The sequence below is a fragment of the Canis lupus genome, chromosome 20 (genome assembly GCF_011100685.1).
Source record: "Canis lupus familiaris isolate Mischka breed German Shepherd chromosome 20, alternate assembly UU_Cfam_GSD_1.0, whole genome shotgun sequence".
Classification (NCBI taxonomy): domain Eukaryota; kingdom Metazoa; phylum Chordata; class Mammalia; order Carnivora; family Canidae; genus Canis; species Canis lupus.
This window is the reverse complement of record NC_049241.1, coordinates 3,682,120-3,704,694: the sequence shown is the minus strand read 5'-3', so window position 1 is coordinate 3,704,694 and position 22,575 is coordinate 3,682,120. Positions and strand designations below refer to the sequence as shown.

The 22,575-nt window shown below is 51.6% G+C and overlaps 1 protein-coding gene and 1 long non-coding RNA gene across 2 annotated transcripts in view; one reads left to right on the top strand and one right to left on the bottom strand.

Moving 5' to 3' along the window:
- The window catches only part of NUP210 (nucleoporin 210), a 105,285-nt gene that overhangs the window by 65,329 nt on the left and 17,381 nt on the right, over positions 1-22,575 (top strand). Inside the window, exons 20-30 of the mRNA XM_038565516.1 lie at positions 1,497-1,601; positions 1,690-1,791; positions 9,297-9,425; positions 10,707-10,834; positions 10,924-11,059; positions 12,609-12,671; positions 12,838-13,017; positions 15,119-15,199; positions 16,266-16,397; positions 17,466-17,624; positions 20,594-20,685. Coding sequence (XP_038421444.1) covers positions 1,497-1,601; positions 1,690-1,791; positions 9,297-9,425; positions 10,707-10,834; positions 10,924-11,059; positions 12,609-12,671; positions 12,838-13,017; positions 15,119-15,199; positions 16,266-16,397; positions 17,466-17,624; positions 20,594-20,685 — 1,307 coding nt within the window. The remainder of the gene's footprint in view (positions 1-1,496; positions 1,602-1,689; positions 1,792-9,296; positions 9,426-10,706; positions 10,835-10,923; positions 11,060-12,608; positions 12,672-12,837; positions 13,018-15,118; positions 15,200-16,265; positions 16,398-17,465; positions 17,625-20,593; positions 20,686-22,575) is intronic.
- LOC119864626 lies at positions 3,377-15,075 on the bottom strand. The gene is made up of 2 exons (XR_005374540.1): positions 14,837-15,075; positions 3,377-3,646 (listed from the first exon to the last, which is right to left on the bottom strand). It is a non-coding gene; the product is annotated as an uncharacterized LOC119864626 (long non-coding RNA).

Genomic DNA, 22,575 nt, shown 5'->3' with positions numbered 1-22,575 from the left:
GATCCCCTCGTGCCCCCTCCCCCCACCATGATACAGACACCATCCTCCCCCATGTACACTGTTGCCACCGTCTGCATGCCCAGGGCCAAGTCCCATTGAACCTGACCTCCCTACCGCAGCATCTCCTGGGCCCTCAGGGGAGGTGCTGCTTGTGGGTGGCAAGTGGGTGCATATGAGAAAGGCATGGGAAGGGCTCCCCAGGAGTGGTCCTGCCTGGATGATCCCACCCCATCATCAGGGGAGGGGCAGCAGTCAACATGGTTGTGTAGAGGGTGAAGGCAGCAGATAATAGCTGGAAGGAGAAGGTAGACTGGGTTCCAAGAGCTCCTCAGTGCCAGGATAGGATAAGGAGCTTGGCGTTGTCTCCTGGGTAGTGGGGAGCAAGGGAAGCACTTGGAGGAAAGTGGGGCCCAGTGGGAGCAGCATTGAGTCCAGCCTGGGGAACGTAGCCCTGAGGAGCACACCTGCATGCCCCTGGTGGCTTAAGCCTGGGTTGCCTGTCCCCACCTGTGTAGGAGGTCCCTTGGCTGTGGATGGCCCCTTGGCCCTCCCCCTGCAGGGCCTCTTCACTTAGGCTCCATGGCCTGTGGGTATTTCTCTAGTAATATCACCCACACCTTCACTTCCTTGGTGTCTGCTCACCCGAGAGTCCCTCCCACCTCCATCCTGTCCCCTCTGCCTTCACAACCTACCCTGGGTTCTGACACACCCTTACTTCCTGTTTGAATCCTGACATTTTTGTTTTGTTTTGTTTTGTTTTGTTTTGTTTAGAAATACACATATATATATATTTTAATTTTTATTTATTTATGATAGTCACACACACACACACACACGGGTCTCCAGGATCCTGGATCCTGGGTCTCCAGGATCGCGCCCTGGGCCAAAGGCAGGCGCTAAACCGCTGCGCCACCCAGGGATCCCCTGAATCCTGACATTAGATTAAATTTGCATCCTTGCCCAAGGGCTAGCACGGTGCCAGGCACTATGTAGATGCTCAGGCACGTGAGGAGCAGGTGGGTCCAGCAGTCTCCCTGGAAGGACACGTGGCAGGTGTCACACACTCAGATATGTGCACCACCCAAGGGAGTGAGGGGCTGTGCTTGTGTCTTTGTGAACCCACTGTGAGGACACCTCCTCTTCTCAGCGCCTTCACTGTTTGCCCAGGCCCAATCCCTTGCACATGCAGGGGTCATTAACTATGTACCCCCGCTTTCCTAGGGTGTGTGTGAATCATCCGTCTCATGGGGCCTGCCAGGCAGGAGAGGGTGCCAGCCTTGACAGAATTATTGGACATCTCAAAGGGATGTGGCCTCTTGGCTGGGCTCGAAGCGTGATGGTTTTACTGGGTCTTGTGTCTCCAACATAAGAGTGCCCTGGGGTGACGCCAGGACACGGGGATTTGAGTGCTGCTCTTTCAGGGGGGAAGCCCGCGGGCTGGCCCAGGGTTGGCCCATCATTGCCTTGGGTCTGATAGTGCTGCCTTGCCCCTCCAGTACGATCCTCTTGTGCCTGTGTCGGCCTCCATAGAACTCATCCTGGTAGAGGACGTGAGGGTGAGCCCTGAAGAGGTGACCATCTACCACCACCCCAGCGTGCAGGTACAGTCCTTGCCCTGCCATGTGCCACCAGGACGTCACCCCCAGGGGCCCCTTCGCCTCTGACACCCAGGCTGACCCCTCCTTGCAGGTAGAGCTGCACATCAGAGAAGGCTCTGGCTACTTCTTCCTCAACACCAGCACCACAGACATCATCAAGGTGGCCTACCAGGAGGCCAGAGGCGTGGCCACGGTGAGTGCAGGGCCCTGTCTCCACCTTCCTTGTCATTCCTCATCCCAGTGGCCTTGGGTTTAACAGATTAGATTGGTTATTTCAAAAGTAGGCACTTAATCACAATCAGATGCAATTAGCAAGGTTTTTAGAGTCTCTGATTCATTATTTGTGAAACTTGGATCCTTTGTGAGCTACCTTTGTGACTTTTGTTCCATGTCCACAAACTACCCGCACCATTAGTTAACTAACGGTTCCTTTTCAATCTTTCATTTAAAACATTGTTATATGAGCACCACTCTAACAACAATAAGAAAGATTGCTTTTGAAAGGTGTATCAGCTTTTTCTATTTTTCCATATTCTTGACCCTCTCTGTATTTGGGCAAATACTGACTTAGCTGTGCCTGAGGTATAGAAGGATTTAGCATTCCGCCTTTGTCAGGGATTGCACCGTAATTTTTTTCCATGTGCTATATAGGCTGGCTGATTTTTTAAATAGGCTTTTTACAGATTTATTTATTTATTTTAGAGAGGAAGAGAGAGAGAGAGCAGAGGGAGAGGAAGAGAGAGAGAATCCCAAACAGATTCCACACTGAGTGCAGAGCCCAACGCGGGGTTTGATCTCACAACCCCAAGATCTCAATCCCAGCCAAAACCAAGAGTCAGATACTTACCCAACTGAGTCACCCAGGCACCCTGCCTTTTGTTTTTTTTTAATAACAGCTTTCTTGTGGTTTAATTCACATTACCATACAATTCATGCACTTAAAGTATACAGGGGCACCTGGGTGGTTCAGTTGGTGAAGCATTTGTCTTCAGCTCAGGTCATATTCCTAGAGTCTCAGGATTGAGCCCAGCGTTGTCGGGCTCCCTGCTCAGTGGGAAGTCTGCTTCTCCCTCTGCTCCTTCCCTCGCCTTACCCTCTATCTTACATAAATAAGTAAAATATTTTTAAAAAATAAAGGGTGCAAGTCAATGGTATTTAGTACACTCATAGGTACCTCCAGGACTACGGTCAGGTGATTTTCATCACCTTGAGAGCATCCATATGCTCTAGCTGTCTCCTCCCTGTTCTTACATACATACACAAGAGAGTGTTGGATTTTGTCAAATGCTTTTTCTATGTCTCTTGAAATAATGATATGGCTTTTGTTTTGTATTCTGTTGATATGATGTACGATGTATTACGTTAATTGCCTTTCAGATGTTAAACCAACCTTACATTTCTGGGACAAATGCTACTTGATCATGATGTATAATTCTTTTTACAGGTAACTGGATTCCATTTGCTAGTACTTTGTTGAGTTTATGTTCATAGTCCTAAGAGATACTGGTCTGTGCTTTTCTCTCCTGGGATTTCTTTGTCCGATTTGAGTATCAGGTAACATTGGCCTCACAGAATGACTTAGCTGTTCCTTCTTATTTTTGAAAGAGTTTGCGTAGAATTGGTAATAAATAGTCTTAAATGTTTGGTAGAATTAACCAGTGAAGCCATCAGGACATGATATTTTCTTCCTGGGCAGTTTCTTGATTATTAATTCAATGTCTTCCTATGTTATAGGTCTATTCACATTGTTTCTTTTTGTGTCTTTTTTGGTAGCTTGAGTCTTTATAGGACAATTCAGGTTTTTTTGTTTTTTGTTATTTGTTTTGTTTTTGTTTTTTTTTTACACGTTTTTTTTACAACTCCTCCAGGGGTTGACCTTGGTCTTTACCTGTCTGTGGAGAGGACCTCTTCTCCTGGTTCAGTCCCTCAGTGAAGGGTGAGGAAGCATGTCATAATATTCCTGTTCTTCTCAGTGGCAGAGTCTCAGTTGGCAGGACTTCGTAGGCATGTCACTATAAATCCGAGCAAAAAACACTGTCTCTCAGCACCTGGGAATAAATGAGTGTTGTTAGAAGGCAGCATGAGGGTTGCTAGCGGTCTGAGATCATAGGAAGCTGTCCCCTGAGCATTTTTGTTCTCTTTATAAAAGAAAGAATAATTTCCTGGCCATCGCTCCTGCCATGTAAATGAGTGTTCGCTGTCACATCCTTCATATTAAAAGGAAAAGCTCAAATCGTAAATAATTCTGACTACTTGAGATATGCCTTGTTTTGCTTTATTTCTAAAGATTAAAAAAGAACTTCCCTGTTACCAGTGGGGCTCCTGGGTGGCTCAGTGGTTAAGCGTCTGCCTTATAGCTCCAGTCATGATCCCAGGGTCCTGAGATCAAGCTCTGCATCAGGTTCCCTGCTCAGTGGAGAGTTTGCTTCTTTCTCCCTCTCCCTCTGCTCCTCTTCTCCTTGCCCCACCCCCACCCCGGCTCCTGCTCTCTCTTTCACTCTCTCACGGTCTCTCTCAGTCTCTCAAATGAATAAAATATTTTTTAAAAAAGATTTTATTTATTCATGAGAGAGAGAGAGAGAGAGAGAGAGGGGCAGAGACACAGGCAGAGGGAGAAGCAGGCTCCCCACAGGGAGCCCGACACAGGACTCGATCCTGGAACTCCAGGATCACGCCCTGAGCCAAAGGCAGAGGCTCAATCACTGAGCCAACTAGCCATCCCTAAGTGAATAAAATCTTAAAAAAAAAAAAAAAAAAAAAAGAACTCCCATTATCAAGAAGAGGGAAGTTTCAAGTTTCAGAAGTATGTGTACAGTGCCAACAATACATGGGGGCCCCTATACTCACATTTACCTCGCACTTTACATTTTGAATAAGCCCTGAGGATGGATCTGCAGTCAGAGAACTTTCCTCCAAGAACAAGAGCTTCTGAGAGCCCATGTTGGAACAGCTGCCTCTGTAGGTAGTGAGTGCCCCATCTCTGGAGGCAGCCAAACAAGCTGGGACACTTGTCTGGAAGACTCAGGATGGGATCCCACCATTGGAGTCAAGTTTCCTTAGAAGACCTATGAGCCCCTGTTCAACTCCTACAATGTTGCAGTTGTAGGGTTACCCCTGTGCCATTCCCGTCAGCAACAGATGCCAGGCTTCTCCAGTCAAGAACCACAGCGGTTCACTCTTGGTTGTGGACTGGCCCTTGCTCATATGTCTCATCCCTTTATGGCTCTTGTGGCATGAGATGGAGTGTCCAGTGCAGGCATGACCCCCAGGACAAGCCTAGCACCAGGAGCCTCCCATGTGGCAGGTGCCACAAGATGTTCTGGAGGCACCTCAACCCCTGGGGTCACAGCTTCCCATTGGTGTGGGCCTGCGCAGAGACCATTGCACCCAGGATGGAGATAAGGTGGGTTCCCTCTGCCTCTTCCGTAAGCTGCCGGAGAAATTTTTCACGGAGCGTTGATGATCGGTGACAGATCCTAGCAGCTTCTCTCAGACGGTTGTTTCTGAAGGACGTTTACACATTTCTTTGGCATTTTCCAGCTGCTAATTAGCAACATTCTCATTTCCCTTAATCACAGAGACAAGAAAGCCCACAGCAGTTCTTCAATTAGCTCACAGAAAATGTTTCTTTCTTTCTTATTGATATACATTCAGGATGCAAGAATGGCTCCTGGGTGTGTGTCGGCTTCTGAGGGTCTCTGGAAGGGAGCCGGGAGCTCACGCACCAGGGCCATATGGAGGCTGTGCTGCCCACACAGTGCATGAAGGGCCGCGCCTGGCTGCACTGAATTCTGCGCGCACGCACCCCCAAAACTCTCCACGAGGGGCCTTTATTTCATTTTTGGCTGGCTTGCCCCTGGGAGTGTTTACCTGACTTAAATTTAGAGTTTCTTTTTTCTCACCGATTCTTTACATTTCAAATTAAGTCCTCCACGCTGAATCCATGTGATTATAAGAGCAGGGGGAGGTACCTACTGTGTGCCAGGCACTTAATACCTTTAAGTGATGCATCCATTCTGCAAAAATTGGTGTTGGTCCTGGGGCTGGGCGTCAGTGGTGAACAGATCATGAGCCACGGTGTTTCTCTCCATTTCCTTGGTCCTGGGCTGCACAGCCTATCGTGACATTGCACATCCTAGGAGGTGCATCAGGAAGAAAGTTGAGGTGGGTAGCAGGTGGCAGCCGTAGGGTTTGAACTCGGGTGTGTCCTGCTCTTCTCCCTGGGGATGACCTGAGGACAGAGGGACCTGTTCCAGTCCTGGCCATGCCAGAAGCCTCAGGGCCAGCTGGGGTCCCTGGACAGATTTTCATCCAGTGTCCAAGCCAGGGCTCTTCTCAGTGCCTATGATTTTCATGTGTTCGTGGTCACCCCCTACAGGTCTCAAGGGTGTCTAGTCAGGGGCAAAGGACCCCAACACTCGCGTGGCATGGCCCAATTCACCACATACCACTGACAGGCATGCTATAATAGGAATCAGGAGCTGATGGTTCCTGTGATGATTACAAGTATTTATAGGGTCCTTGCTCTTCTATAAATGCCACCCATCAAGGGACAAGTCTGAAGTGTGTGGGGGCCCAGGGAAGCGAGGAACAGAAGTGGCACAGGCAAAACCTTGGGTCCGGGTGGGCACAAACAGACCTCACAGCTACAGCCTACTCGGGAGGGGGGCCGCCTCTGGCTCTGCCACCAGTGTCTTAATGAGCAGTAATGCATTCATCGTCTCTGAAGAGATGACAGGACTTTCCTCTTGGCTCAGTACTCACTGAAGTTCTGAGGTGGCGCTTTCAACACTTAGAAATTAGAATTCACTCTAGGCCTGGATTTTCCCCTCCTCCTATCCTGCATGCACATCCTCCTGAATGTCAGTCACGCAAGGAGATCCAGAATGCCCAGACCAGAGAACCAGACACGCCACAGCCCAGGGTTAGCGGCGAGGCAGTTCCCAGCTCTGCCACCAGCTGCCTGGCAAATGCCTTCGCTTCCCCAAGAGTAGTGTGTCTCCCAAGTGGCCCGGCAAGCTCTCCCTTGAAGCCTTCCTCGGCAGGGGCGAGGTGAGCTGGTGCGGGCCAGCAGGGAGGGTGCAGGCCAGACCACTTGATGCCGCCCTTGCGTCTGTCACCCGGAAGGTGGCTGGACGTCCAGCCTCTGGGAAATCAAGTGGAAAACAGATTGATTTCCCCATCACCATTTTCTGTCTTTGTTTAAAATGTGCAAAATGGTCCTTTCGAAGGAGAGAAAAAAAGAAAAAGAAAAAGCCTGCCATGCATTCCCCTGCGTGGGTCTATCAGCAGCCAGTGCAACATGTAATTTCGTGGTGCTGTGAAGGACGTGCCAGCTCCTGACAGCAATAACTTCTGCAGGAGGATTAGATTGGAGCCTTGAATTAGGTTTTCAAAGAAAGTTCTCATTTCTCTCTCAAAATTTAAATGTGCTTTCGTTGAGGGAAAAGGAATAAGCCAGGGTGAATCGTCCTTGGCAAAATGGGAGGCCTGGTGATTCCCAGGCGCCTACTCCCCAGCCCTTATTTAATACCACACTTGGGTTGGCGACGGCTCAGATTGCACGGGCATCGCAGTGGAATACCATCATGATTTCCGCTCTGGGATCTTTGTTAATCGACTTTTAAGTCACCGTGTGGCATAACTTGGGCACGCCTCATCTGCATTGAGGTGCCCTTGAGCTTAGTGATACTGGCAGTTTCCAGCATGGCCAAGCTTGTGACTCCTCATGCCCCCAGCTAACTGTGGGCTTGGGCCTGCCCTGGCTCTGGCCTGTTCCAGCAGGCCCTGTCCTCCCCTGCTCACAGTTCCATTGTGGTTGCTAGAGACGTCCCACTCTGGGAAGTGGCAGAGTGTGGTAGAAGGAACCCTAAACTGGGACCTTGGGCACCTGGGTTTCCTCCCCAGTGCTGCCCCTTTGAGGCTGGGTTCCCACCCTGTGTGGGCCTCAGTTTCCCCATATTGTGCATTGAAGGAGTTGGACCAGAATCAGCGCTTCCCAAAGAGATGAGGGTCCATGGATTTACAGACTCTTTTCTTCCCCCTAGAATTTCTAGGTCTTAGCAAAGCTAAAATTAAAGCTAAGCAAGCAGGCTGGAGTGCCAGGTTTCTTTGCTGTAACTACAGTGACCTAGAGCTGTGACCCTGGATCTTGGTCTAATCAATACATATTTATTGGGGGGTGAGCCTGTGCCAGATGCTAGGCCCAGTCCTGAGGCCACAACCTGTGGGAGGATGGACACTAGACCGTGGGCTCTGACATGGCCGAATCACATGCAGTAAAGCTGCACCAGGAGAAATGAGCGGAGGTAGTGAAGAAGCTTTCTCTAATTCGGGAAGACTTTCCTGAGGAAGGATGCTTGAGCAGAAGCCTGAAGGATGAGAAGGAGCCAGCAGGTGAACACGGGGTATGTGGGGAGGAAAGCCCCAGGTTGTTAAGATGGGCTGTGTGGCCCTGAGGCAGGCAGGCGCTAGTTGGCATTGAGGAACAGAGCAGAACTGTGTCTGGAGCCTGACAGTAGTGAGGGAGCGTGGTTTGTAATAACATGAGAGCCATGGGCAAGGGCCAGCTCGTGCCAGGTTCTTATAGGACATGTTAAGGATTTGGATGCCCTCTCTGGGCAGTCTTTGAAGGGTTTTATGCTGGATATGATGTGATCACACTTGGCTGTCTCCTTAGAGCCAGAAACCTGTTCTCCCTCCTTCCCCTCTGCCCCAACAGGTTCTTGGTATCAAAATTCTAGCTTTGCAAGCACCTATTCACTATAACTCACCCTTCTCCCCCTGCCACCACCAAATGACTATAACACCACAAACTGCAGCCAGCAGGGCCGGACAGAGATGGGAAGCAGCCCTCTAGACTCCCCCACCAGCTCCGTGGTTTGCCCCCCACTTGCCGAGCCCCCAGACCACCCAGTTGAGATACATGCCTAAGCAGTACCGCACATCACTGCTAGTCTCTCTGCAGCATGAGACAGTGAGTATGGTACAGCTCATCTGGGGAGAGGTGCTTGTGAAAGTGGGATCCCAGAAGCAGATAGGGCAGGAAGGAGGTTTAAAGTGGGGGGCGGGGAGTCTGCAATGAAGACTGGAACACAGTGGCTCAGGTATATCCATCCTCTCAGTGTTCATGAGGTCTCTGCTTCAAACATGGCTGAGGCAGAAATGAACATCAGGATGAATGAGACTCACAGAGCTCACACTTGAGACCATGGTGGCCTCTGGGGTCCCTTGACAGGTTCTGAGATTCTGTGGGGTCAGATTAAGACTTGTGAGGTGAGAGCTGAATTCAGAAAGGAGCTATGTCATGTATAACACTCTACTGTTGCCAGAGCTTCTGGGCAGGTGGCCTGCACAGGGAACATGAAATCCTGGGTTTGAACCCTTGTTCTACCTCCCAGTTGCTGGGTGCCTCGTGGCCACAGACTGCCCTGCTTTGAGCAACTTACATTTTTTCCTTCTCACAAATTGCACCAAGTTGAAGTAAATGCTCTCTGGGATCCATCCCAGCTCTACTATTTTACATTGCAGGCCCTTCCCCTGGCTGGAAGCAGGGGCTCCTAATGAGGAGTAGATGGGGCAGTATTTGGGTTAGGATTTTCTTTGTCTGCTGCTTCTGAGCCTTGGTCTGGAGGTCTCCTGGAGACCGTGCCTCATGGGTGGTGGCCCGAAGGACTGAGCCCCTCTCCAACCTTGCAGGTGCACCCTCTGTTCCCGGGCATGTCGACCATCATGATCCATGACCTGTGCCTAGCCTTCCCGGCCCCGGCAAAGGCAGACGTGTACGTCTCAGACATTCAGGAGCTCTATGTCCGCGTGGTTGACAAGGTCAGTAGCAGCTTCCTAAATACGGCCCCTCGCTGCTGGTTCACAGAGATGGGGAGAATGGTGAGACTAGGAGAGTTCTTTTCCTTGTGCCCTTTGCTCTTTCTCCTGGTTTCTGAGTCCCCGTACCCACCTCCTGAGTGGCTTCCAGCAGATAGTGCTGTCTCGCCTCGGTCCCTCCATGTGCACAATGTAGAGCGAGCTCTGAGGCTATACTTCTTTATGCCAGTTGCCATCAGTAAAGCTCAGCTATAAATCCTGCCCGAAGTTGTTTCCTCATTAGCCCCAACTTGAGACTTCCTGACCTCTAGCTGCTGTAGGTTCTTGATTGTCAATTTTCTCCCTGGTACATGGATTTTGGATTCTTGGCAATCTTAGTGGCAAGTGAATAAAATGCATAAATGCCAATGCTTTTGTAAAAGGAATACATAATAGATCTAAGCTTTTCTTTAATGTAAAGAGGGCATTTTTATTGCTCCAAATACCTGAAGGAACTACAGGTAGGCTTACAGAGGTTGCTATCAGGTTCCTATTTTTTGGACTGGAGAGGATGGTTAGTAATTAAAAGGGGAATGTTTGAGCTGCTTAGAGTACTTGAAAAGCCAGTATCCTCTTAGCCTCAAATATTCCTTCTGTGGTCTTATTTCCTGATCAGACTTCTGTTTCTTCACTGAGCATTTCTGACTCTTTGTAGCCTAAGGTTCTTCCTGTATGTATTATATGCTGCCAGGTGTGAGCTGGTCAATGAGCACTTATTGAATGCCTACTGTATGCTATTCTGGCCTCATCTTATCACTGTAATTAGATTCTTAGTTCTTTAAGAGCAGGGAGTGTAATTTATGCATCCAAGTATCCCCCAAGGCCCCTTGTATACAATAAGCGCTGAATTGATTTTCATTTGTTGACTGGCTGATTGGAGCTCACCCTGGGTCTGTGGGTTGGAGGTCACAGACGCTTTAGTAGAAAGCCTTAGAGTGCCACAGGTGATAGCATTAGTCATTCAAAGGCCATTCCTGAATAAAATATTTTAAAAAAAAATTATAAAAAGGGGATCCCGGGGTGGCTCAGCGGTTTAGCATCTGCCTTCAGCCCAGGGTGTGATCCTGGAGTCCCAGGATCGAGTCCCATGTCGGGCTCCCTGCATGGAGCCTACTTCTCCCTCTGCCTGTGTCTCTGCCCCTTTCTCTCTGTCTCTCTCTCTGTCTCTCATGAATAAATAAATAAAATCTTTAAAAAAATTATTTAAAAAAAGGCCACCCTGAGTCTCTGTCCCCCATGATACAGGTGGAGATTGGGAAGACAGTCAAGGCGTATGTCCGTGTGCTGGACTTTCACAAGAAGCCTTTCCTGGCCAAATACTTTGCCTTCATGGACCTGAAGCTCCGAGCGGCTTCTCAGATCATCACGTTGGTGTGAGTCCCCCCGGGGGTCAAAGGAAGCCATCTCAGGGACAGCACTGGCAGGTTCTGGGGAGAAGTCACATCCCTTCCCTCTGTTCCAGGGCCCTTGACGAAGCCCTTGACAACTATACCGCCACGTTCCGTGTCCATGGTGTGGCCATAGGCCAGACCAGTCTCACCGCGACTGTGACTGATAAAGCTGGACAGCGGATCAACTCGGCCCCACAACAGATTGAGGTAAAGCGGTTTCCCCTCCCGCCCTGTGGGATCAGTCCAGCGTGCATGCGCTTGGAGTAGGAAGCGTGTCATTTTTGTGATGGGCTAGGAGTCCTAGGGGTCATCCAGGAAGCTGCTGTGGAGAACCCTTATTAAAATCTATGCCCTGTGATGTCCTCTGATTAAAAGGGAACCATCCTCAGTCCTAGAGGCCTGGGGAGGCAGCACCAGAGGGAGGGGGCCGGGCTACTTGAATCTCCCTCTGGGACGTGGGGGAGGGCAGGATGTGACTCAGAGAAGGGGGGCCACTTGTCACACAGCAGGGCAGTGGTGGACTAGCCTTGAAACCCTGAAGTGCCAGAAAGGAGTGGCTGGGGAGAAGCTGCAGACTGATTAGGCTCACGTGTAGAAGCACGTCCTAGTAGCCAGTCTGAACTGACCGTGAGACAGTGGGCTTTTCTGGTGGAAGCTCCTGGAGCTGGCAGGTCCTGGAGCAAGCAGGGAGCTCTGGAGTACTCTCCGTGTGTGACTTGGGACTGTCTTGTGGCATCAGGTTTTCATAGGAGCCTCCCAGTCCCTGGGGCCAAGGCAGCCATGGCCAGAAATTCATGTCCAAGTTTCTCCTTCTGCTGCAGCCCTCAACTGCTTGCCTCCTGCCAGCGTCCACCACAGGTCTTGTCTCCACACGGGGGCTAGAGACTGGATATTAAACTGTTCTGGAGCTGGTGGTTGTGGTTTGTGCCTCTGGATGCAAGGGTTCCTTTCTTTTGCTGAAGAAGAATTCATGTCTGCCTATAAATAGCACAGCCCTACAGAGACTAATCCTTATGCACAAAGCAGCCCCTTGGCCGACTGGCATGTTCGTTCACCGTACAGGCTCTTCCTATGCTCCTGCTAGGCAGGGACTGGGGGAGGCAAGGGGAAGAGGTTGGGCTCTCTGTGCGGCAGAGACAAGGGCATCCTTGTCCCTGCCCGCTCCCCAAGCCCCTCTTTCTTCATCTGAGAAGTTTGAAGGGCGTTGAGGAAGATAACTATTCACAGGCAACTTCTCAGTAGAAATTGGAGAAATTCAGTGCAAGGAGGAGAATCTTGAAGGCAGTGGAATGTGAACTTTGACAAGCATCAGAATCCCCTGGAGGACTTGTTAAAACACAGATTTCAGGACCTCCCCCATTCCAATTCCATAGATTAAGGTGGGCCGGAGAATGTGTATTTCCGATGGTTCTCAGGTGACACAGCTACTGCTGGTTCAGGGGACCATGTGGTGAGAACCACGCCCTAAAGGGGGCGTCTTACATGAAGAAGATGTGTTTATTTTCATGGGGTTTCACGTCTGGCAAAATGAATGGCTGCGAACAGCAGAGAGTGTCCTAAGGAACCACAGATCCTCAGGCCCACGGGTAGGCTGAGACCCTCAGGCTCCTCCAGGCTCCTCACCAGTCCCCTCCCACAGAGGAGGGATGTCTAGGCGCCAGGTGTCCCTCTCCTTGAACATATTCAGGGTGAATTCTGCCCGGCTGTGTAAGCTTGGAACACAGTGGCCCCTTCTTTCTTGTGTTTCCACATGCAGGTCTTTCCTCCATTTAGGCTGATTCCCAGGAAAGTGACGCTGATCATTGGGGCCATGATGCAGGTAGGAGCCAAAGGCCTCGTGCTTGCTCACTGCCCCCACCCCATGCCTGCCCCCCTCCCGGGGGGGCATCAGAGGGCAAAGATGGAGAGCTCGGGGGGTGTCGATGCCCTCGCCTCTGAGGGATAAGCAGGGGCTGATTGGATAGTGCTGTTTCTCCCCACTCCAGATCACCTCAGAGGGCGGCCCACAGCCCCAGTCCAATATCCTCTTCTCCATCAGCAATGAGAGCGTTGCCGTGGTGAACAGCGCGGGGCTGGTGCGGGGCCTGGCTGTCGGCAATGGCACCGTGTCTGGGGTCGTACAGGCTGTGGATGCTGAAACCGGCAAGCTCGTCATTGTGTCTCAGGTATTGCGCGTGGGATCTGCCGGCCATGGCTGCTTCCAAATCCTCCCTGGACTGGGGCCCACTAGTGATGGGGTGCACTGCTCCCCCCAGCAGCTGGTGAGCTGGTCAGCTGTGATGGCAAGGAGGTCTGTTTACTATGGTTTCTTTTGTTGTTGTTGTTGATTTTTTTTTCTTTTAAGTAGGCTTACGCCCATTGTGAGGCTTGAACTCACGACTTTGAGATCAAGAGTTGCATGCTCCACTGATTGAGCCAGCCAGGCGCCCCGAAAGTTGGTTTCTAAGTCTGATAGTGTCGCTTGTTTCCCGGGAGTGGGCACTTCGTTGGGCTCTGGAAGGGAGACAGGAGATTAGTCTCCACTTCCTGAACAGGGCTCAGAATGTTCCTGTTCTTCTTGACATGCTTTGCCTGTGGTGACTTGTGGAAGCATCTCTGAGGAGGCTGCAGTGGTCACCAGCATGCCAGAAATCTAGGCTCTAAGAGAGCATCATTTTGTGTAACATGACTATTGGACAGTCTTTTCGGAACCTGTCACCTTGTTCCTTGTCCAGCATTCAGGGCCCCCCCTAGAAGGAGTCCGTGAGCTCCCCCAACTTCACAGGGCATCTGAACACAGGGCACCCAGGAGAGCAGGAGTGTGCACCATCCCAGGGAAGGGGAGGCAGATGCATCCTCCTCCCTGAGAGGCTGACTTTGATCCGACATTGAATTCATTGATTTACTCCCTTTTGCAGGAGTTTCAGTGTCTCTGCAAATATCCTGGTTAGACCACAAAGTCTTTTTGAATCATGAAGGTAGCTGCCCTGGTTCTACCTATCGATTTTATAAAGATGACAAGAAGGTGTTGGGAATGTGAAATCTGTCCTGTGGCATTGAGCAGGATTCAGATAGACATCCTGGAGAATAAGATGAAGGACCAAGGAGGCCTTGCTTTTTTTTTTTTTTTTTCTTTTCTATTTTTTTTTTCCTTTCTAAAGAAAGGATTATGGCTTCAGGAACTAGCTTATTTTTCTTTTCCTGGGGGCCCAGGTGGCTGAAATGGCAGCTGGCTGGAACTTTGGCCAGAGGGGCAGGCAGCCATGCATTTCCCTTCCGGCTACTTCTCTTTGTGATCTGACCTTGCTGGGCCACCTCTCTCTCTGTGTCTCCCATCTGATGGAATAGGAGAGGAGCTGGTGGTGCCCCTTGGCAGATGGAGAGGCTGTGCTTCCAGTTCCATCTGAAAGCCATCTTCTTGAGCCCAGGTCAGCAGGGGCCCAGCTTGAGGCCCTTGTGTCCACAACGTGTATGGGATTTCTGCTCAGAAGTCCCCAGTTTGGACAGTCCCATCTGTTCAAACCAGGTCACAGAATCAGCACCCATGGCTGAGGTAGGGGCCAGGATGGATAGAAGGAGACTAGGCCATGGAAAAGACAAAGGGAAGGAAGAGGATGGGTGTTTATTGAGTACCTATTGAATGCCAGGCATTAGCCCAGGTCACAAGACCCAGAAGGTGGGTGCGGTATGAGCAAACACAAAGAAAGCTTAAGGGTCTTAGTAGCCTGGTGTCAGCTAGTCAGTAGCACTACAAAGAAGCCTAATAAAGTTAATCTTTGACCAGATGAATGGGAGTATGGACTTCAGAATGAAAGAGGATAGATATACAGTCTGCTCTAACCAGACTCTAACCGTGTCTACATTTGTCACAGTACCCTGCTCACATACATAGAGAAACATGCTAGATTTGGGGTTGGGAGGATCTGGAATCCTGTCCTATGACGGCCACCCAGCTTAGAGAAGAACAGTCCCCAGCCACTGCCCCCAAGTCTCCGTGGTACTGACCTGGAGCAACTGAATCAGGTCTGGAAGCTCAGAGGACCAGGCTGGGACCCCTAAGGGAACGGGAAAAACAGTGGCCAGATCTGCACGGGATGAGCCACCCACAAAGCCAGGCTGCCTTGGGAAGAGGAACATGGTGTTGGGCATCTTGTGAGTGCCTACTAGCCAGGGGATGCTGAGCTGGCCTTGGCAAGATCCTCCTTGGAGGGGTCCCTTCATGAAACAGCCATTGTGAGCACATAGGCCCTACTGCAGCCAGCCTGAACTCCAAAACCCTTTCCCTAGGACCTTGTGGAGGTGGAGGTGCTGCTTCTCCAGGCCGTGAGGATCCGTGCCCCCATCACTCGGATGAGAACGGGAACCCAGGTGAGGCGGGAACCCCTCTGGCCCCTCCTAGCTGTGCTTGCTGTCTGAGCAGCCTCTTGGCAAGGTCTTAGGCTCAGAGTTCTGGTTCAGGAGGAGCTTGGGGGGAGTGTTGCTAGGTCCCTGTTCCCTCTCCTGCTCAACACTTGCTTGTCCCTGGGCTTAGCTTCAGCTTTAGGAGCTTTGGTTGCATTTTCTGCTCCAGACCCCCCCCCCCAGGTACTTGGGGTTTTCTGTCTCTCAGCACAAAGCTCCTTGTCTGCAGAGCATTTGGCCCTCTCCAGTTCCATGTTGGCACGATTACTGAGTGACGCTTTGCCCCCCACCCCCCTACCTCCGAGTCTGCCACCTTCCCACACCTAGAATAGCACCTGGCACATATCAGGAGCTAAGGTTTATATGGCGTGTACTCTACTCTGTGCTTTCTGTGCAGTAATTCCTTTGATGGTCATTAACAACCCGTGAGGTAGCTACCCGTGTCACCTCTCTATTATAGATGAGGAAATGAACACGTGGAAAGCTTACGGCCTCTGCCCAAGGTCACACAGCTAGTAAGGGATGGAACTGGAGATTGGCCCAGGCAGCTGGGCATGAGTCTGTTCTTAGCTTTTGCAGTATTCCTGTGCATGTTTTCCCTAGCAGTCACTCAGGAAATACAGATTGAGGGAGCCTGGAATCCCACCTGTGCCCCCCTGCCATGAGCAGGGACCAAGGGGCAGGATGAGCTGTGCTGCTCAGGAGGCTGCAGGCTCCCTGGAGCTCTGGGGGGGTTCCCATCACAAAGGCGGGTGGCTATCAGCCAAGTGAGACATTGTCCACAGCCCAAGGACACTGCGCAGAGGGGCCGGCTCTGTCTCTTATCTAATCATTTGCTGTTCCCACCACCCTTCCCACATCCATGCTGGGCTCATCTCTGGTGAGGGAAGAATGGGGTGCAGCTTCCTATGCAGCGGGGAGATAGGAAAGTAGCCAGGCAATGCAGGGGTAGTTCAGGCAGTGCCCTGGGTCTCTGTGGGGCCCTCTGGGCTGTGGGACCCCGGTGGTCATGGGCCCGGCTCCTCTCCTACAGATGCCTGTCTACATCACTGGCATCACCAACAGTCAGAACCCTTTCTCCTTTGGCAATGCTGTGCCAGGCCTGACCTTCCACTGGTCCGTCACCAAGCGGGACATCCTGGACATCCGGGGACGACACCACGAGGTAACTGCCCCCCCCCCCAGGGCCCCCTCCCGACCATGTGCACCAGTGTCCAAGGCGCGGAAGGTTATCCCCATATCTGTGCACATGATGTCTGCATCCTGACTCCCAGGCTGGTCCTGGCCCCGTTCTGTGCCCTCTTAGGACACCTAGAAAATGCTGCCAGTGCACCATCTTCACCTCGTGTCCTTCCTCCACTCCCAGTCCTCTCGTGTCCAGGAATATGGGCTCCCAGCTTCCCTCCTCACAGCCCGTTCCACTCCAAGCACGCACTTGCCAAACGCTACAGTCAGGCTTTGTAGGAACCCACCTCAGAGGGCAGCCCTGTGGGGAGGTCGCAGGAGTTCCAGAATATCACAGGGCCTTCTTGGTCAGGTCCCTGCTCTGTAACTTCTGACCTTCTCTCTGAGGAGATGCCTGGCAGTGCTGGGGCTTTCTCCAGATTTACCCCCGAGAGCAAACTCCCCTCCACTTAGCCCTTCTTAGAGGGACCCTGGCCTTTCCCTGGTCTAACCCCCTCTCTGTGTTGACCAGAGCCCATATATGGTAAGGGACTTGTGAGAGTCACCCAGTGAGCCAGGGAGGAAATGAGACAGGGTGCCAGCCCTGGTGACTCCAGTCTGCCACCCCCAGTGGACCTTGGTCATGCAGGACCCAAGTGGGGGTGGGTTGAAGAGGTTTCTTCTTGTCTTCCCTGTGCCCAGTGGGGAAAGGGTGGTTGGGAGGGTCCTGTCCCCAGTACCAGGGGGCTTCCCCAGACTGTTCCCATAGCCTAGACATCTCACAACAGCAGGGCTTTTTAGGGAAACACTGCCAAGCCTACCATCCCTCTTTGTTCATTGCCCAATCCACACACTGAAGGCTCTGAGAAGGCCTGCCTGTCCACCCGGGTTGACCCAACATGACCCACCTGCACCTGTGAACCGCGTGATGCTGCGTGCTGCCCTGGTGCTGGGGTTAGCAGGTCCCGGCCAGAGCAGGGAGGCAGCAGCCTTCAAGGACAGGCAGGCAGCTGTCGGGGTTACTGGGGCCCCAGGCCCTCCCTGAGAATGTGTTTGGTGTCTGTCCCAGGCTTCCCTCCGGCTGCCATCACAGTACAACTTTGCCATGAACGTGCACGGCCGAGTGAAAGGCCGGACCGGGCTGAGGGTGGTGGTGAAGGCTCTGGACCCCACAGCCGGGCAGCTGCATGGCCTCGCCAAAGAACTCACCGACGAGATCCAAATCCAGGTAAAGGGCAGGCAGGCAGAAGCCACTGTTAGAGGGAAAGCGAGTGCCAACCCAGTGGCCCTCCCCCGCCCAGGGGCCATCAGGGCCCACATTCACCCTTCTACTACCCTGTACCTGATGACTTCTCCACCTTCAGGGGTCAGGAGCCCCTAGATGGGGCTGCCCGAGGGCATCAGCCTGGGGGTGGATGGCTGGCAGGCCAGGTGGAAGGAGCTGCGGGTACAGAGGCCTGGAGGTCTGAAATAGCTTGCTGTATTCATTCCCCAAATAGCAGATAATTCTGCGCTTGGAGTCCGAGGCACCTTCATGGTGGAAAGAAGCTGGGAAATCGTGAGTGGGACTTTCATTGAATTGTCTGTGTTTATTTCACAAATGCTCACAGAGCACTTTAACAGAGGCAGACCCGCCTTCCCCTGCTTCCCAGTATTGTCTCACCTATGAGGTGCTCCCGTGAAGCCAGTGGGGCAGGAGCCCTGGGTGCTGCTGCTGGATTATGAGCCTGCAGCCTGAGGGGTACGGGTCAAAGTGCCCCCTTCAGGTCACAGTGAGTGGGTGGTGGGCCCTGGAAGGCCTGGAGGGCTGTGCTGTGTGACGGCCTGGGAGACAGTGGGACCCATTGATTCACAGGTGGAAACCAGGCCTCAGAGGGGGAGGGACGCTGCTTGGAGCCCCCAGGGGTACGCCACTGAGTCAGGACCTAGAACCCACCAGCTCTTCTCCCACCCAGGGCTCAGCACCTGTGTCTCTCTCTCCACCCTGCTTCCCACCTCCCCTGTCCTTCGAGACCCATCTGTAAAGCTAGGGAAGTGACAAGTTGCTTCTGAAGAGCATTTTTAGCTTCAAGGGCCCCATTCTGCTAATCTGGGACTCAGTAACCTCGGGGTCTCCCAAAATTGCAAAGAAAAACTAAAAGGGGCTTTTAAATATCATGAGAAGAGAACCAGATTCAAGCCCCTTCTTCAAATGAAATAAACCATTTTTAACCTAGACACTTACCTCATCAGGGGTAAAGATTATCAAAGAAAGGAACACCCATTTCAGCAACCCCCTCACCTGCCTGCGTGCATTTGCCACACACAGGTGCACACAGATACAGACGCTCCCAGACCTGTAAACATACATACACGTGCAGAGACAGACACACACATACATGGTAAATATAGACACAAACAGACACAAATACACACAAATATATGTTCTTTCCAGTTAAAAATAAAGTGAGATAATGTCTGGTATCTCTCGGGATTAAAGATGGGGCTTTGCAGCTCCCAGATTCTGTGACCTCACTTGAGTCCCTTAACATCCTTGGGCCTCAGTTTCCCTAGCTGACAGCCATTGGAGGTTTGAGCACATTGGAAACTTTGAGAGGCTGGATCCAGCCCACAGATGTATTTGCTTTGGCTCATGCAGTGCTCTGAAACAATTTTTATTTGTTGCCAATATTTAAAAATAGGAAGATGTTGTATAAAAATCTGGTAGGCAGCTTGTCCCGAAGCCACAGCGTCTTGCCACGTGGCTGAATGAGCAGATGAGAAGCAGCCTCCCCCCTGATGGAGCTGGCCCCACCACTCCCCCCGTTGGGCCCCCAATGGTGAGGCCATGTGTCTGTCACTGTGTACCTGGTGCTTGCACTGTTGCTTTTCTTACACTTGAGTTAACAAGAAAGTGAGATCTCTCTTGTACCCTCACCTCCTTATGAAGAGGGGCAACGAAGAATACGCATTTAAGAAAAACAGGAGGAAACCCGTTTGTGGGTGTATTTCCTGTGTGCGTGTGTCCAAGTCAGAACCAGTGAGGCTGCTCCACTCGGTACCACCGGCCCAGCAAAAGGGCTCCTTGACACCAGAGCCCCATCTGGCTCCCATAGGCCATTTATCATTCACCACTCAGGAAGTGCCACTCACTTTGCCACATGAATCCCACAGCTCTTTGAGACAGACGTGGCAAGGATTATTGGTTTTAGACCCATTTTACAGATGAAGAAATCTAAGCCTATGTATATGATCAGAACATAGCAGTGCTGGGAGGGAAGGGGTTTTCTTGGAAAATTGGGCCCCTAGACTCTGGCCAGTCTGATCAGATCAGAAGCCAGTGGGGAGCTCAAAGCTGTGTTCAGCATCCAGGCCCAGCTGCCAAGAGAGGTCGTCCCAAGGGTCCCTAGGGAAAGGGACTTGGCAGGGTGGTGGGCAGTTAGGGTGCTTGTAGGGAGGGGTCTGGAGTTTCCATAAGATCTGGGGTGGGGAGCCGTGGAAGGCCTTGGGGCTCCTGGGGAGTGCCGATCGAATTGGCTCCAACACTCCCAGGTTTATCATCAGCTGGCCTGGTTCATGGACACGCCCCACCCCCACCTCCACCCCCTGTGCCTCCATGAGAGCACGACAAGAGGGGGCAAGATGAGGGTTGATGGGGCCAATAGGGGTTATTCTGAGAGGACCACAGTGAGGAGCAGCAGGACCAGACTGCAGGCCCTGTAATTCCACGTGCTGCCTTCCATGCCCACAAAGATCTCCCAACCTAGGAACTCAGGGAGGTCCCCGTGCTCCCTGGCTTCACGAAGCAGCTGCTGTCAGGGTGTGCTAACATGAGCCTCTCTGCTTGTTCTCTCACACCTTTGGCCTCTCTGAAAAGTCAGCCCTTCCCTGGGTGGCTCAGTGGTTTGGCGCCTGCCTTTGGCCTAGGGCATGATCCTCAAGTCCCAGAATCAAGTCCCACATGGGGCTCCCTGCATGGAGCCTGCTTCTCCCTCGGCCTGTGTCTCTGCCTCTCTCTCTCTGTATCTCTCATGAATAAATAAATAAAGTCTTAAAAAAAAAAAAAAAAGCCAGCCCTTCCCTCACCTGCCACCTGACAGATGCTCACAGTGGTGCTTCTCATCTCTGGGTCCCCTTGGTCTCACTGCCAGGAGGGGAGCAGGGACCTGGACATGACTCCAGTGCATCCCAGGGGACAGAACTCGCCCTCTTTTCCAGGTATTCGAAAAACTGCTGCTGCTGCACCCTGAAATAGAAGCAGAACAAATATTAATGTCACCCAACTCATTTATAAAGCTTCAGACAAACAGGTACGTGACTCAGCGCTTGTTTGCAGCAGGGCTGAGAAGCTGCGCTCTGTGTCCGACGACTCATTTGTCAAAGTTGTCAGGACCCGTGGATGCTTCAAGCGAACTGCTTCTTTCTCAGTCTGGAGTGGGTGCGGCTTCTGCATTCCCCCTCCTCTTCACCAGGGATTTCTCCTGCTGTTCCACATCACTGGTCCCCGTGGGCCCATCTTTTCTTCCCTGTCACCCAGAAAGCTTTTAATGCCCACTGCTCACGTCTGCTACTTCAAAGGAAAAGAAGTACCACCTCAGAAGAGTTAAATTTTCCAGTGCCCTTTTGTCTTCAAGACTTGCTGTTCAATGGGTGTAATTCCTGAACCAGCAGCATGAGCATCACCTGGGAGCAGGTTAAAATGCAAATCCTGGGCCTCACTCCAGACTGCACTTAACAAGATCCCCACTCGATGGGGACGCACATTGGTGTCTTCAAGGCACAAGCAAATCTGCAAACATAACTCCTACCTTGCATTCACATGGGGCACCTTTGGTAGCAATGACTTGCCTGTGAAGTGCAGTTGCAAGGTGGGGGGCTGTAAGGACCACAGGAGTACCTGCGTGTTGCAGGTACTGTGAAGTGCAGTTGCAAGGTGGGGGGCTGTAAGGACCACAGGAGTACCTGCGTGTTGCATGAAACACACACATGGTGTTCATTCAACCACAAGTGTCTAAACGCTAGGCTGTATGCTAGGCTCCTAGAACAGAGTTGGGTGGCATTCTAGTGGGGAAGAGAGAAGTACAGCATGAGAAGGCCAACAATAAAACAAGGTATAAGGATGCCTGGGTGGCTCAGTAGTTGAGCATATGCCTTTGGCTCAGGTCGTGATCCTGGGGTCCTGGGATCAAGTCCCAGATGGGACCCCCTGCGAGGAGCCTGCTTCTCCCTCTGCCTGTGTCTCTGCCTCTCTCTGTGTGTCTCTCATGAACAAATAAATAAAATATTTAAAATAAAGTAATGTATAATGGTTAAGCCGTATCCCAAAGAGGGGCCTTCTGTGTGAGGATTTAAGGGAGGCATGTCAGAGACAGAGATGCTTGAGCTGGGTCTTTTTTTTTTTTTTTTCTTTTTTTCAAATTTTATTTTATTTATGTATTTGAGAGAAAGCCCACAACAAGGGGGAAGGGAGAGGGAGAAGCAGATTCCCCCCTCCCCCTTTTTAAGATTTTTTATTTTATTTATTCATGAGAGACAGAGAGAGAGACAGAGAGAGGCACGCAGAGGGAGAAGCAGGCTCCATGCAGGGAGCCTGACGCGGGACTCGATCCCAGGGTCTCCAGGATCAGGCCCAGGCCGAAGGCAGCGCTAAATCCCTGGGCCACTGGGGCTGCCCCAGATTCCCCTTCTGAGTGGCAAGCCCCAGACAAGGTTCCATCCCAGGACCCTGGGATCATGACCTATGCTTAACCAACTGAGCCACCCAGGCGCCCCTTGAGCTGGGTCTTGAAGGGTGAACAGGACTTCTGCAGGTTCCACAGAAGGGATTGGTGATAGGAGAGAAAGTTGAAGCAGAAGCAATAACATTTATGTGATGTCATCTGAGGAGGGTCTGTAGAGCTGCATTCAAACAGCGAGGTAAAGGGGGCTCATCCTAGGGGCTGAACACCTTTCCTTCCTGTTGATGCTTTATTATATAATAAACATGAGAGAGCATATGAAACACTAGAATTTGTCTTCTACCCAGTACAGATCATTAGTAGCTTTACAGACCACTTGCTGAGCAAGCAGCCCATTTTCGTCCTGGTCCCTGCCCTTGGCAATAGGACAGGACAAGACCATGGCTTCCCTTGCACAGTGGAGGAAAACGAGGCAGAGAGAGGCGATTCAAGGTGCCTGAGGGCACACGGCTGTCTGTGGGG